This window comes from Eleginops maclovinus, chromosome 11 (assembly GCF_036324505.1).
Source record: "Eleginops maclovinus isolate JMC-PN-2008 ecotype Puerto Natales chromosome 11, JC_Emac_rtc_rv5, whole genome shotgun sequence".
Taxonomy (NCBI): domain Eukaryota; kingdom Metazoa; phylum Chordata; class Actinopteri; order Perciformes; family Eleginopidae; genus Eleginops; species Eleginops maclovinus.
Genome location: NC_086359.1, coordinates 324,719 through 338,922, shown reverse-complemented (window position 1 = coordinate 338,922; position 14,204 = coordinate 324,719). Strand labels below are relative to the sequence as shown.

Genomic DNA, 14,204 nt, shown 5'->3' with positions numbered 1-14,204 from the left:
ACATTGTTTAAGGGGCATTAAGGGACATTGTTTAAGGGACATTGTTTAAGGGGCATTAAGGGACATTGTTTAAGGGGCATTAAGGGACATTGTTTAAGGGACATTGTTTAAGGGGCATTAAGGGACATTGTTTAAGGGGCATTAAGGGACATTGTTTAAGGGACATTGTTCAAGGGGCATTAAGGGACATTGTTTAAGGGGCCTTGTCTGGAATGGACTGCCTTGGAAACGTCTCAATATTAGAAGATTGAATTGATTGAGGGTTCTGAGGGTTCTGAGGGTTCTGAGGGTTCTGAGTGTTCTGAGGGTTCTGAGGGTTCTGAGGGTTCTGAGTGTTCTGAGGGTTCTGAGTGTTCTGAGGGTTCTGAGGGTTCTGAGTGTTCTGAGGGTTCTGAGTGTTCTGAGGTGTCTGAGGTTTCTGAGGGTGCTGAGGGTTCTGCTGCAGATGGTGAAGCCACATCTGTTCAGGATGCTAGAGGGGTTCCTGGGAGCCCCACATGGCTACACCACCAGGACGTTATTCATCCCTTCGACCACCACGCTCTCACAGGAACCCTGCTGCTCTTCAGACTTCACACTGCCTGTCACGTGACTGCACCCCCCAGGATCCCCAGAGACCATGTCAGTGATGTTATCCTGTGTGTTTTTCAGTACACGACCCTGGACCCCTGCAAGCAGCTGTGGTGCAGCGAGTACAGCAACCCGTTCTACTGCAAGACCAAGAAGGGCCCGGCGCTGCACGGCACCAAGTGTGGACCGGGGAAGGTGAGGCAACAGGAAGCGGGTTATAATCAGAGCAATGTTCACGCGAGCATGTTCTGTGTTGGTCCCTGAAGGCAGCATCTCCCTGGTCCAATGAGATTTCTCCATGTGACTTTTCTCAGATTTCTTATTTATTTTCACATTTAAGAAACTGGCTAAGCTAAAGCGGCTAATGCTGGCGTGATGATCTCATTTCAAACTCGTGCTGTAGTTCCTTTATAGCCTAGCTTAGCATAAAGACTGTTAGCAGGAGGCAACAGCTAGCGTAGCTTAGCATACAGAATAACGCTTGTCTGCTTCCTGTCTCCATGGTAACAGCACTGTTTCCGGGGCCTGTGCATGCGTCTGACGCCCGACCTACTGAAACAAGACGGCGGCTGGGGCCCCTGGAGCCCGTTCGGCCCCTGCTCCCGGAGCTGCGGGGGGGGAGTTCGCTTCAGGGCGCGGCACTGTGACACCCCGGCGTGAGTCAGCTGTCAATCGTCTGTGATGTCACAGCCTCACGAACCAATCAGAAGACACTAACCTGTCGTTTCCTCAGGCCAAACAACGGGGGGCGACCCTGCGCTGGGAACAGCTACGAGTTCCAGCTGTGCCACCGAGAGGACTGCCCCCCCCTCACCGACTATAGGTGGGGATACATCTACAGATACAGTGTTTGAATTGAAGAGCTCAGAGTATACTATATAGTATATATACATATACATATGTATATATACTATATAGTATATATATATGTATCAGACATTCCGTTGTCCGGTAATTACCGGACATTGGCCGGGAAAAAAAATAAATGTCCGAGAAAATGAAATCTCACCGGTCAAAGTGTCCGTTTGAAATTGACTAATAATCCCTCTATCTAACTCAATTTGATTTTCAGAATAATACTACCATTTAGGCTAAGTCTAATGTAGTAACACAGTAGCCTATTAGAATAAAATAATTTAACCTAACAGGCCTACAAATACATCGGAAGGTGTATGGCGTGTGATTGGCCCACGAGCGTTTGCGTGCAGCAAAGATTCTACCGTGAAAAGCGTAAACATGACAACCACTTTGTTTATTGAATGCGGCTAGCGTCTTCTGCTAACAAACAAATAGGCTACGTCGGCTATTGTTAAAATATGGCCGGTCCCAGGCAGAGTAGCCTTACAAGTTTTTTTCTGAAATGTTATCAAAATGTCCGGAAGGTGAAACCTCGGCCGGTCACTTTGACCGGCAGATTTTTTTTCTAACGGAAACCCTGCTATGTATATGTATATATATATATACAGTATATATATACATATACATATATATACTGTATATATATGTATATATATATACAGTATATATATACATATATACTATATATATACTATATATATAGTATATATATATAGTATATATATATATACTATATATATATACTATATATATATAGTATATATATATGTATATATATACTGTATATATATATACATATATATATACAGTATATATATACATATATATATACTATATATACTGTATATATATATGTATATATATATATACAGTATATATATACATATATATATACTATATATATAGTATATATATAGTATATATATATATACAGTATATATATACAGTATATATATACATATATATATACTATATATATATACTATATATATAGTATATATATAGTATATATATATATACTATATATATACTATATATATACTATATATATAGTATATATATAGTATATATATAGTATATATATAGTATATATATATATACTATATATATATACAGTGTATATATATATAGTATATATATATATACACTGTATATATATATATACTATATATATATATAGTATATATATATATATAGTATATATATATATATACTATATATATATATATATACTATATATATATATATAGTATATATATATATAGTATATATATATATATATACTATATATATATATATATACAGTATATATACAGTATATATCCCAGGTGTTGTTATGTTTGTAAATAATCTGTGTGTGTGTGTGTGTGTGTGTGTGTGTGTGTGTGTGTGTGTGTTTTAGGGAGGATCAGTGTAAAGTCTGGAACCCGTTCTTCGAACACCAAGGGATCAAACATCACTGGCTTCCTCATCAACATCCCGACCGTAAATACACACTGATAATACACACTGTACACACTGATAATACACACTGTACACACTGTACACACTGATAATACACACTGTACACACTGATAATACACACTGTACACACTCATTATGTTCCTGGAAATTCAAGATTAGATTAAAGTTTTGTGTGTGTGTGTGTGTGTGTGTGTGTGTGTGTGTGTGTGTGTGTGTGTGTGTGTGTGTGTGTGTGTGTGTGTGTATGTGTGTGTGTGTGTGTGTGTGTGTGTGTGTGTGTGTGTGTGTGTGTGTGTGTGTGTGTGTGTGTGTGTGTGTGTGTGATATTGTTTCATGGTCGTTCTGTATGTTTTCACTCTATGGAGTCTCAACAGACATGTGACATGTTTCCCTGCAGCTGACGAGCGCTGCCGTCTGTTCTGCCGCTCTCAGGAGACGGCGGCGGTGGTCTCCATGGGCCGACAGGTGCATGATGGGACACCGTGTTCCTACAGCGACGGGCACAGCGTCTGCGTCCAAGGAGAGTGTGAGGTCTTTATTATGCTGCTTCAGTCCCACTGTCAACCTGTCTCTGTCTTCATGTGTTGTGAGTCATGTGACTGTCACATGATCTGTGGGTCAGGACCTGGGTTTCACTGCAGATCAGAATCAGAATCCCTTTGATCGTCCCACAGAGGGGACATCTTAATGTTCCACGCAGATAAAACATATACAAGAAGCACAGTTTACAAATACACAAAAATAAAAGTATAGCAGCCAGACATGTATTGCACAGTCATTAACACAACAGGGGGTGTTACAGTCATTGATGTAATATGTGGAGGGGTCTACCGGGGGCCATGCTGGTTATAGAGTCTGACCGCTGCAGGAAAGGAAGGACCTGCGGTATCTGAGACACCACGGGGGCAGCAGCCTGTCGCTGAAGGAGCTGCACAGTGCGGACAGGGGGTCCTGGAGGGGGGGGGACACATTGTCCAGCAGGGAGGACAGCTTGGCGGCCATTCTCCTGTCTCCCACCACCTCCACAGGGTCCAGAGGACTCCCCAGGACAGAGCTGGCCTTCCTTATCTGTCTGTTCAGTCTCTTCCTGTCAGCAGCTGAGATGCTGCAGCCCCAGCTGATGCCCCCACAGAGTCAAAGAAGGTCTGAAGGAGTGCCCCCTCCACCCCTAAAGACCTCCGTCTCCTCAGCAGAAAGAGTCTGCTCTGTCCCTTCTTTTAGAGAGCAGCAGAGTTATCGGACCGGTCCAGTTTGTAGTTCAGATGAACACCCAGGTACTTTCTCAATCTCTATGTCCATTCCCTGGAGGGGGGGGTGGGGGGGGGGGGAGTGTTGGCTCCGTCTGAAATCCACCACCAGCTCCTTGGTCTTCCCTGCGTTGAGCTGGAGGTGGTTCCTCCGGCACCAGAGGATGACGTCCTGCGTCAGCTCCCTGTACTCCCTGTCGTCCTCGTTGGAGATGAGCCGACGATGGCGGAGTCTTCAGAGAACTTCAGCAGGAGACAGGTCGGCGTGTTGTGGGGGAAGTCTGCAGTGTAGAGGGTGAGGAGAAACGGTGCCAGCACCGTCCCCTGGGGGGTCCCCGTACTGCAGATTATGGTGTCTGATTGACACTCCCTGGTCCTCATGTATTGTGGACGGTTGGTGAGGTAGTCCAGGATCCAGGAGGTGAGGTGGTGATCCCCCCCCCCCCCCCTCATTAGCAGCAGCTTGTCTCCCAGGAGCAGGGGCTGGATAGTGTTGAAGGCACTGGAGAGATCAAAGATCCTCACAGGGCCTCCAGCCTTCTCCAGGTGGGAGAGGGACCTCTGCATCAGGTAGATGACAGCGTCATCCACCCCGATGTCAGGCTGCTAGGCGAACTGCAACGGGTCCATCGATGGTCTCACAAGAACCAGCCTCTCCAGGGTCTTTATCAGCTGGGATGTCAGCGCCACCGGCCGGTAGCTGTTGAAGTCCTTGGGCACAGGTACCACACAAGACGTCTTCACAGTAGTGGTACCCTCCCTTGCTTCAGGCTCAGGTTGAATAGAGATTCCAATCCCACACAGCTCGTCTGGGCAGGATTTCAGGAGGGGGGAGAAGAAACGGGCTGGTGTGAAGAACGTCTGTGAGCTGATGGTCGGGGGCTGGGTGGAGGTGTGAGAGGTGACAGGGCCATTTCCAGGCAGTGGGGACAATGGGGATGCTATTATTAGTCCCATAGCGGGGCTAGCAGTGTTACAGCATAGGTGGCAGAGCAGGTAACCCCCCCCCCCCCTCCCCCTCCCCCCATGTGTCCTGTGACTCTGATCATCTTCCGTCCTTTATTACTCCTAAACTGGGACATGTTTTCAGGAACAGGAAGTACATGTCAGCACTCTGCAGTTCTTCATCTGTGTTAATGCTAGTGTCCCCCCACAGCATGTGGGCTGTGACGGCCAGATCGCTTCCGACCTGCAGGAGGATCGCTGTGGAGTCTGTGGAGGAGAAAACTCCAGCTGCAAGATCATCAAGGGCAACTTCACCCGCAGCACCAGGAAACCAGGTGACCAGCACATCACCACGCTAACATTAGCCGCCTTTAGCTTAGCAGTTGTGACGTGAAGTCATGTGACCGTGCTGTGGGACGCACAATTTTTTCTTCAGGGTACCTGAAGATCCTGGAGATCCCGAAAGGAGCCCGACACCTCCTGATCCAAGAGTTTAGAGGGACTCCTCACATCCTGGGTAAGGAGGGGAGGATGAAGGAGGGATCGTCTGTAGCTCGTCATCCTTCTCCAGTTAAACCGAGTGTGTTTATTGTTTCCTGCTGAAGCGATGACCAACACAGAGACCGGTCACCTCTTCCTGAACAACGAGGCCGAGTTAACCGAGTCCCGGGTGGTGATTGAGAAGGGGGTTATGTGGGAGTACAGCAACACTGATCAGCAGGAATCCATCCAGACCACCGGACCCCTGAAGTACGGAGTTCTGCTCATGGTCAGTCCAACACACCTCCCTGAGCCGCAGGCACTTAAACCCTGGTCTCAAATGTGTTCTGGAGAAAGGTCCTTAGATTTCTTGATGGGATTGCAGAAATATCTGATTGTATTTTATCGTTATTCGGTAAAAAGGCACCTGCCTTGTTTCTGTCCCTCAGGTTCGTTCCCATGGTGAGTCCAAGGTCACGGTTTCCTACAAATACATCATCCAGGACAGCCTCCGCTCCTCGCTGGAGTCCAACCTGCTGCAGGAGGACGCCATCTTCTACGAGTGGGCGCTGAAGAAGTGGTCACACTGCTCCAAGCCCTGCGGGGGAGGTAAACAACACTGCTGCTGGTGAACGTGTACCTGACCGCGGTGCAAGACGCATTCACATGTACCTGACCGCGGTGCAGGACGCATTAACGTGTACCTGACCGCGGGGCAAGACGCATTAACGTGTACCTGACCGCGGTGCAGGACGCATTAACGTGTACCTGACCGCGGGGCAAGACGCATTAACGTGTACCTGACCGCGGTGCAGGACGCATTAACGTGTACCTGACCGCGGTGCAGGACGCGTTAACGTGTACCTGACCGCGGGGCAGGACGCATTAACGTGTACCTGACCGCTGTGCAGGACGCATTAACGTGTACCTGACCGCGGGGCAGGACGCATTAACGTGTACCTGACCGCGGGGCAGGACGCATTAACGTGTACCTGACCGCGGTGCAGGACGCATTAACGTGTACCTGACCGCGGGGCAGGACGCATTAACGTGTACCTGACCGCGGTGCAGGACGCATTAACGTGTACCTGACCGCGGGGCAGGACGCATTAACGTGTACCTGACCGCGGGGCAGGACGCATTAACGTGTACCTGACCGAGGTGCAGGACGCATTAACGTGTACCTGACCGCGGGGCAAGACGCATTAACGTGTACCTGACCGCGGTGCAGGACGCATTAACGTGTACCTGACCGCGGTGCAGGACGCATTAACGTGTACCTGACCGCGGTGCAGGACGCATTAACGTGTTCCCGAAACCCCGGGGGGAAGGGCGCGGGTTTACGTTTCTTACCCCCGGAGCAAGGGGCATTAAAGTGTACCTTTAGCGGTGCAGGGGGGCATTAACGTGTACCCGGGCCGCGGTTTCAGGAGCAAATTTTTGTGTACCGACCCCGGGGGCAGGGGCATTACGTGTCTGACCCCGGGGGGCGGGGATTAAGGTCCTTTCCGGGGCAAGAGGTTTTAGTTTACCCGACCCCGGGGGGAAGAGCCTTAACGTGTACCTGACCGCGGGGCAGGGGCTTCAGTTTACCCGCCCCGGGGCAAGAGCATTAAACGTGTACTGACCGCGGTGCGGAGCGTTCACGTTACCGGGCCCGGAGCAAGAGCATTAACGGTACCTGAACCCGGGTGAGGCGCATTAAGTTTACCTGACCCCGGGGCAAAACGATTAACTTGTACCCGGGCCGCGGGGGAAGACGATTAAAAGTGTACCTGACCGCGGTTTCAGGGCGCGTTCAATTTCCCGACCCCGGGGGCAAGACGCATTTAAAGTTTTTAAACCCGACGCGGGGGGGGACGCATTAAACCCTTTTCCTGCCCCGGGGGGAAACCCCATTAACCCTTTATGAGGGGGCAGGAGCCTTAACGTGTACCCGACGAGGGGAAGCCGCGTTCAGTTTACCCACCCGGAGCAAGACGCAAATTTAAGGTACCCGGGGGCCCCGGTGCAGGCCCATTTTCGTGTACCCGACCCAGGGGGAGGAAAGCATTAAAGGGATGGGGGGAGAAGAGGGTTTTAAAGTGTACCCGACCCGGGTGCAGGAGATTAAGTGTTTCCCGGGGCGAGGGGCAGGAGCATTAAGTGTATGACCGGGGGGGGAAAAGACCGCAAATTTAAAGGGGTATGGGGCGGGTGCAGGAACCATTAAAGTGTACCTGACCGCGGTGAGGACGCATTAACGTGTACCTGACCGGGGGGGGCAAAAAGGTTCCCCCTTTACCCGACCGGGGAGCAAGGGGCATTAAAAGTGTCCCCGACCGGGGGGCGGGGGCTTAAGTGTACCCGACCCGGGGGCAAGACGCGTTCACGTTTACCTGGGCCGGAGCAAGAACCCTTAAAGGGGTATGACCGCGGTGCAGGGGCGCATTAACGTGTCCCGACCCCGGTTGAGGAGATTAAGGTTTCCCGACCGCGGGCGGACGGCCCCTTCCGTTTTACCCGACCCCGGTTTCGGACGCCCTTAAGTGTAAATTGGGCCCCGGGGCAAGACATTAAAGTGACCTGACCGGGGGCCGGGCGCCAATTTTTTGGGGGTACCCGAACCCCGGGGCCCCAAAAGCCTTAAGTGTACCCGGAAAGGGGGCCCAAAAGCAATTTTCGTGTAAATGACCGGGGGGAAGACCCCGTTCACGTTTTCCTGACCCCGGGGGCAAAGGGGGCCCTTAAGTGTCCTGCCGGGGGGGAGGAACATTAAAGGTACTGACCGGGGGGAAGACGGTTCCGTTTACCTGACCCCGGGCAAGCGGGAAAAACGGTACCTGACGCGGTGCAGGAGGATTTTTAACCCTGTAATGACCGCGGTTTCAGGACGCATTAACGTGTACCTGACCGCGGTGCAGGGCATTAACGTGTACCCGACCGCGGTTTTCAAGACGCATTAAGGTACCTGAAAGGGTTGGGAGGGCGTTCCGTTTACCCGACCCGGGGGCAAAAGCATTAACGTGTCCGACCGGGGGCAGGAGCATTTAAAGTGTACTGGGGGGCGGATTAATTGTACTGACCGGGGGCAAGACGCATTAAGTTTACCTGGGCCGCGGGGGAGGTTCACGTTTATGGGCCGGGAAACAAAAACGCATAAAGTGTACCCGACGGGGGGGCCCAAAAAAGCCCCTTAAGTGTACCTGACCCCGGGGCAAAAACGCATTAAGTGTATGAGGGGGGGAAGACGCATTAACGTGTTTTGAGGGGGCCCGGAGATTAAAGTGTACCGACCGAGGGCAAGGGCGGTTCCGTTTACCCGACCGGGAGGAAAAGATTAACGTGTACCGACCGCGGTGCAGGACCAATTTAAAGTTTTTCCCGAGAGGTGCAGGAGCATTAATTTTACCCGAGGGGCCCAAAAGCATTAAGGGAAAAGCCGAGGTAGGAGCATTAAGTGTACCCGAAGGGTTTCAGGGCAAATTTGTGTACCCCGACCGGGGGCCCAAGACGCAAATTTCCCTTTTATGACCGGGTGCGGAGCTTAAATGTAAATGACCCCGGTGCAGGACGATTAACGTTTATGACCGCGGTTTCAGGAGCATTAAGGTATTTACCCCGGGGGGAAGCGCGTTCCGTTTACCTGACCCCGGGGGAAGACGCATTAAGTTTTACCTGACCGGGTGCAGGAGTTAAAGTTTTAAAAAACGCGGGGCAAGACGCGTTTTCCCTTTCCCGAAAGGGGCAAGAGCATTAAGTGTTCCTGGGCCCCTTTGCAGGACGATTAAAGTTTTACCCGAGCGGGAGGCCCCATTTTAAGGGACCTTTCCGCGGGCAGGGCGCATTTCCCGGTTCCCGACCGCGGTGCGGAGCATTAAGTGTACCCGACCGCGGGGAAAAGAGCGTTTCCCTTTACCCGGCCCCGGAGGAAAAGCATTTTAAAGTGTATGACCGCGGGGCAGGACGCTTCGTTTACTGACCGGGGAGACGTTACTTTTACCTGACCCGGGGGGCAAAGAGCATTAAGTTTTACCTGGGCCCCCGGTGCAGGGGGGAATCCGTTTACCTGAGCGGAGCAAGAGCCCTTAAGGGTACCCGACCGCGGGGAGGGGCGCGTTCCGTTTCCTGACCCGGGGCAAGGCATTAACGTGTACCTGGCCGCGGTTTCGGAGCAATTTAAAGTGTACCCGACCCCGGGGGAAGACGCATTAACGGGAGACGCGGGGGAAGACGGTTTTTTGTTTACCCGACCCCGGGGCAAAAACGCAAATTAAAGTGTACCCGACCGCGGTGCGGCCCGCTTAAGTGTACCCGAGCGGGGCAAGGCGTTCACGTTTACCCACCCCGGAGCAAGAAGGGATTAACGGTACCCGACGCGGTTTCAGGGGCTTAAAAGGTTTTTCCTGACCCCGGGTTTAGGAGCTTTAAATGTACCCGACCCCGGGCGGGCGCCTTAACGTGTACTGACCCCGGTTTTTCCCGGACGCCCTTTTCTGGACCCGCGGGGCCGGGCGGCAGTTTTCCCGGGCCCGGGGCCCAAAACTTTTAAATGTACCCGACCCGGTGCAGGACGGGATTAAAGTGTACTGAGGGGGGGGAAAACGGTTCACGTTTCCTGCCCCGGAGCAAGGGGCCTTAACGGGGTAAACCCGACCGCGGTGCAGGGGCCTTCCGTTTTCCTCCGCGGAGCAAGGGGGCTTAAGTGTACCTGACGCGGTGCAGGAGCGTTTCACGTTTACCCGACGCGGGAACAAAAACGCAAATTTAAAGTGTTTTCCTGACCCCGGTGCCCGGGGCATTAATTTTACCCGACCCCGGGGGGAAGACGCATAACGTGTACTGACCGCGGGGGAAAAAGGGGTTTACGTTTTCTGACGGGGCAAGACGCATTAACGTGTACCCGCGGGTTTTCGGGCATTCAGTTTTCCTGAGCGGAGCAAGCGCATTAAGTGTATGACGCGGTTTAGGAGGTTTTCGTTTACCCGGCCCGGGAGCAAGAGCATTAAAAGTGTTCTGGGCCGCGGGGAGGAGATTAAGTGTTTCCTTTTGGGGGGGGGAAAAAGCTTAAGTGTACGACCCGGGGGGGGACGCGTTAGGGTGGGCCCATATATATTAAAATTTTTTAAAAAAGAAATGGAATTGAAAAACGCATTTTATCGATTAGATCAACCCTTGCGCTTTTTTATTGCTTCAGGCTCGCCTCCCCTTTCATGAAGAGTGGGGAGGTGGGGGGGACACCCGGACTCAAAAAATTTTTGGGGAAGGCCCCCCCCCAACGTCGCAGAAGGCGGGTTTGGGGCAGGTTTTAAAAAATAAAACATGGTTCAACCCCCCCTTTGGTAACCTGGCGGAAACCAAAATTTTCCCCCAGAGGGGGAAAAAAAAAAAGGTATATTTGGGAGGTTGGCCTAAGGACAAACCAAAACCAGAGGGTCCCTTGGGAGCAGGCAGGGGGCATGGCCAAAGTCCTGTTTGGTGCCCAAAAAAACAAAAGCATCTTTCCTTTCTGGGGAGGACTTAGGGTTTCCCAAAAAGCAGTCCAAAAAAGGGCCTGAAAACCCCTTCCAAACCTTTTCGGTGCTTTATCAGGGGGGAATTCCCCCACTTACCCATGTGAAACCCGGGGCGATTTTTAAAAAAAAATCCTTTGGATGTGCGGGGGGTTTCAGTGATTTGCCAATAAAACAAGACCAGAACGTTGAGTACCCCCCGCCAAAATATTTGCCAGCCCCTACTGACCTTTTTGGAGATGGCTTCATTTGTGGACCCCGGTTTTAAGGGGCCCTACATCCCCAGTGAAAAGTCGAAAGTTGAAAACCCTGTTTGGAGGTTTGGGGACACTTGGTTTAAGAGCAGCGGTAAACTGACACCCGCCTACATGTGCCACTGTTTCCCGAGCTGGGGGAACAAAAATTTGCAAAAAAGTTAAGGGGGAACCCGGAAGGGTTTTCAGGAAACGCACAGCCCCCCCCATGCCCCAACCAAAAAGGGGGGCTTTTAAAAAATGAACTGTCAAGTTATTTGGGCAGGTTCGCAAGTGTGGAGAGTAAACCTGCCCCCACTCAATTTGGTTTGGAAAGGGAAAACAGGGAAGTTGTCTTTCCAGCCCCGGGGCCACCCTGGCTAAAAATTTACCTTTTGGGTTTACAGCTCCCAGTTCACCCTCCAAAAGGGGTTTTTTAAACCCTGCGGGGGGAAATGTAAACCCCCCAAAAGAGAAATTCTAAAAGCCGGATCCCGTGGAAAAGGAAAGTGTTTTTTTGCCCCAAAATTTTTAAAATGAAGGGCCCCGCTTGTCTGCCCTTTTTAATGTCTACCTAAAGGGAAGGGACTACTTTTTTTCCCAAAGTAAAAAAAAAAATTGTTTTTTTGAGTTTATAGTTTTTTTTTCTTGGCAAGGGGGAGGTGTTCAGAAAAAGGATTAAGTTAAAAAAAAGGGGAAACGGGTTTACCCTCAAGTGAGGGTTTAAAAAAACTTTTTTCCTTAAAAACGAGCATTTATTTTTTTAAACCCTCTTTATATACAAAGGCTGCCCCCCCAAAAAAAGTTTTTCCTATTTTTTTTTTATGGGCTCATTTTTTTTTAAGTTTTTTATTTATTTAAATTTGTGCACCTTACGGGCTTTGTTGTAGGGGTGTTTTTTTTTACTTGTTTTAGTGAGTTTTTCAAAAAAATACTACTATAAATTTGGCTTTGTTGGAATTTATTTGTTAGGAAGAGAATTTATTTTAGAACAGATGTTTTAAAAAAGGGGAATATTTTAAAAGCAAAAATTTAATAAGTTAGTCAATTTATAAGAAAGTTTTTTAAGGGAATTTAACAGTTAGGTTTCAGTAGGGGTTTAGATTTAAAAGGGGTTTTTAGGTATTTAAGTTGGGTTTATACTTGGGAAAATGGATTTGAAAATGGACTTCTTTTCCCCAGGGACATTGTGGTGTTACGTCCCCTAGCAGGGTTGTAGGCTACAGCGGCATTTTGTTTTATGTTTTTTGGGATGCTGACAATTAAACCCAACCCACTCGTTTTTAATATTTTTAAGTTTTTTATTTTGGGAAAAATTGAAATGAAGGAGGTCTCCCTTCGAATTTTAGTAGCCTTTCAACATTATTTCCCAAAAACATTTGGGGGCCCCAAAACCCCGGGAAAATTTGAACGAGATGGTGACGACCCGGTTTTTGAAGAGAGCCCACTTTTTGGGGAAAAGCAAGGAAGGAAAAGGGGGGCCCGGAAACGTCGGACGTTTCGTGGGCCCCACTAGGACGTAAATAAACCCGATTGTTTGTTGAACTGCAAAGGAAAGGCCCAACAGGGGGGGATTTTAAACCCGTTTTGGGGAGATGTTAGCTGTTTGTCGAAAAAGGAGGCCCCTTTTAACGCGAGCTTGAAAAACATAGTGGGGGAACACACTTCACTGGGAAGGTGGAGGCGGAGATTTGAACTCGCGAAGATTACAGAGCCGCCTCTTTGAGGAAAAGACGCGGGCTCACCAAAGTGATCAGCGGGGGACTGTGAGTAACCCCCCGCCTATCGGCAATTGATGTGTACTGCAAATAAAACAGACAGTGAGACTGAAAAATTCCCAAATTGACAAGTTCAACGGAGATGTAACTTTGGCTGGGGAATTTTGGAGCCATTTATAAAGATGCCATTCATAACAACATTTGCACTCTGAAAGGGAAAGAGAAGTTTACCTACCTAAAAAGGGTATCTTAGGGGAACAGTTTGCAAAGTAAAGTAGGGGGCTAACATGAAAAGACAGAAAATTATGATGCTCCCAATCGAATTACTTCAAAAAAGTTTTGGAAGGAAAGATCTCATTGTAATGCACATATGTCAAAGGCTACGGAATCTCATCCGAAAAAAAGATATCTGATGTCACTGCCTTAAGACAGCTTTTATGTGAATTTTAAAGTTAAAAACCAGAACCCAACAATTTTTGGAGTGGTATCGACACCTATGGTGGAATGTTTATGCCCAAAAATTCCCTCCGATGATGAGATAAATTTGGTCTTAAATTACAGCCGCCCAAAAGAGGGTGACAATGATGAGGGAAAGTGGACAATGTGTTTAAAAATTCCCTCCAACAGGGGTTTTGCCCCGGAGAGAAAAACTTTTTACAGATGTTTGAAATAAATTTAATCAGAGAGAAACCCAGTTACTAAAAAAATTCGGGCACCCAAATCCCTTTTCAGCTAGGGGACATAAAAATAAAGAAACCAAATATGCCCAGGGGGCCGCTGCGCTACCATTACGGGAACAAAAAGTAAACCCCAATTGCTTTTTTTTGTGATGTGCGGGAAAAAACCCAAAAAGGAGAAATGTCCGGGGACCACGATGTCCCGGGCAGAAAAAGGAAAAAATGAAAAGGCTAGGCAGGTGCTTTTTTGGGGTCTGGGTTTCCAAAAACACATTCCCTAATTTTTTTGAAAGGGACGAAGGGTTTTTGGTCATGGCCCCCGGGGTGGTGGCAGGCATCTGCAGCCGGGGTGTGAAAAAAAAATTTGGCCCCCCCCCACCTGTGTGTCAACCAACCCCGACACACTTGAAAAGTCAGTAATTCCAAAAAGCAGGAACACAGTGCTGTTACAGACCCCCCAAGGCATGGGCCGTAGGGCCCACAAGCGGGAAAAGAGGGCCCGCTGCTTCTAGAGGAGGCG

The 14,204-nt window shown here is 49.3% G+C and overlaps 1 protein-coding gene across 1 annotated transcript in view; it reads left to right on the top strand.

The window, feature by feature from the left end:
* LOC134872420 (A disintegrin and metalloproteinase with thrombospondin motifs 2-like) overlaps positions 1–14,204 on the top strand; it is a 40,074-nt gene that overhangs the window by 12,913 nt on the left and 12,957 nt on the right. Inside the window, 9 exon segments of the mRNA XM_063895702.1 lie at positions 652–765; positions 1,081–1,226; positions 1,304–1,393; positions 2,831–2,913; positions 3,290–3,423; positions 5,296–5,419; positions 5,521–5,601; positions 5,690–5,853; positions 6,014–6,173. Coding sequence (XP_063751772.1) covers positions 652–765; positions 1,081–1,226; positions 1,304–1,393; positions 2,831–2,913; positions 3,290–3,423; positions 5,296–5,419; positions 5,521–5,601; positions 5,690–5,853; positions 6,014–6,173 — 1,096 coding nt within the window.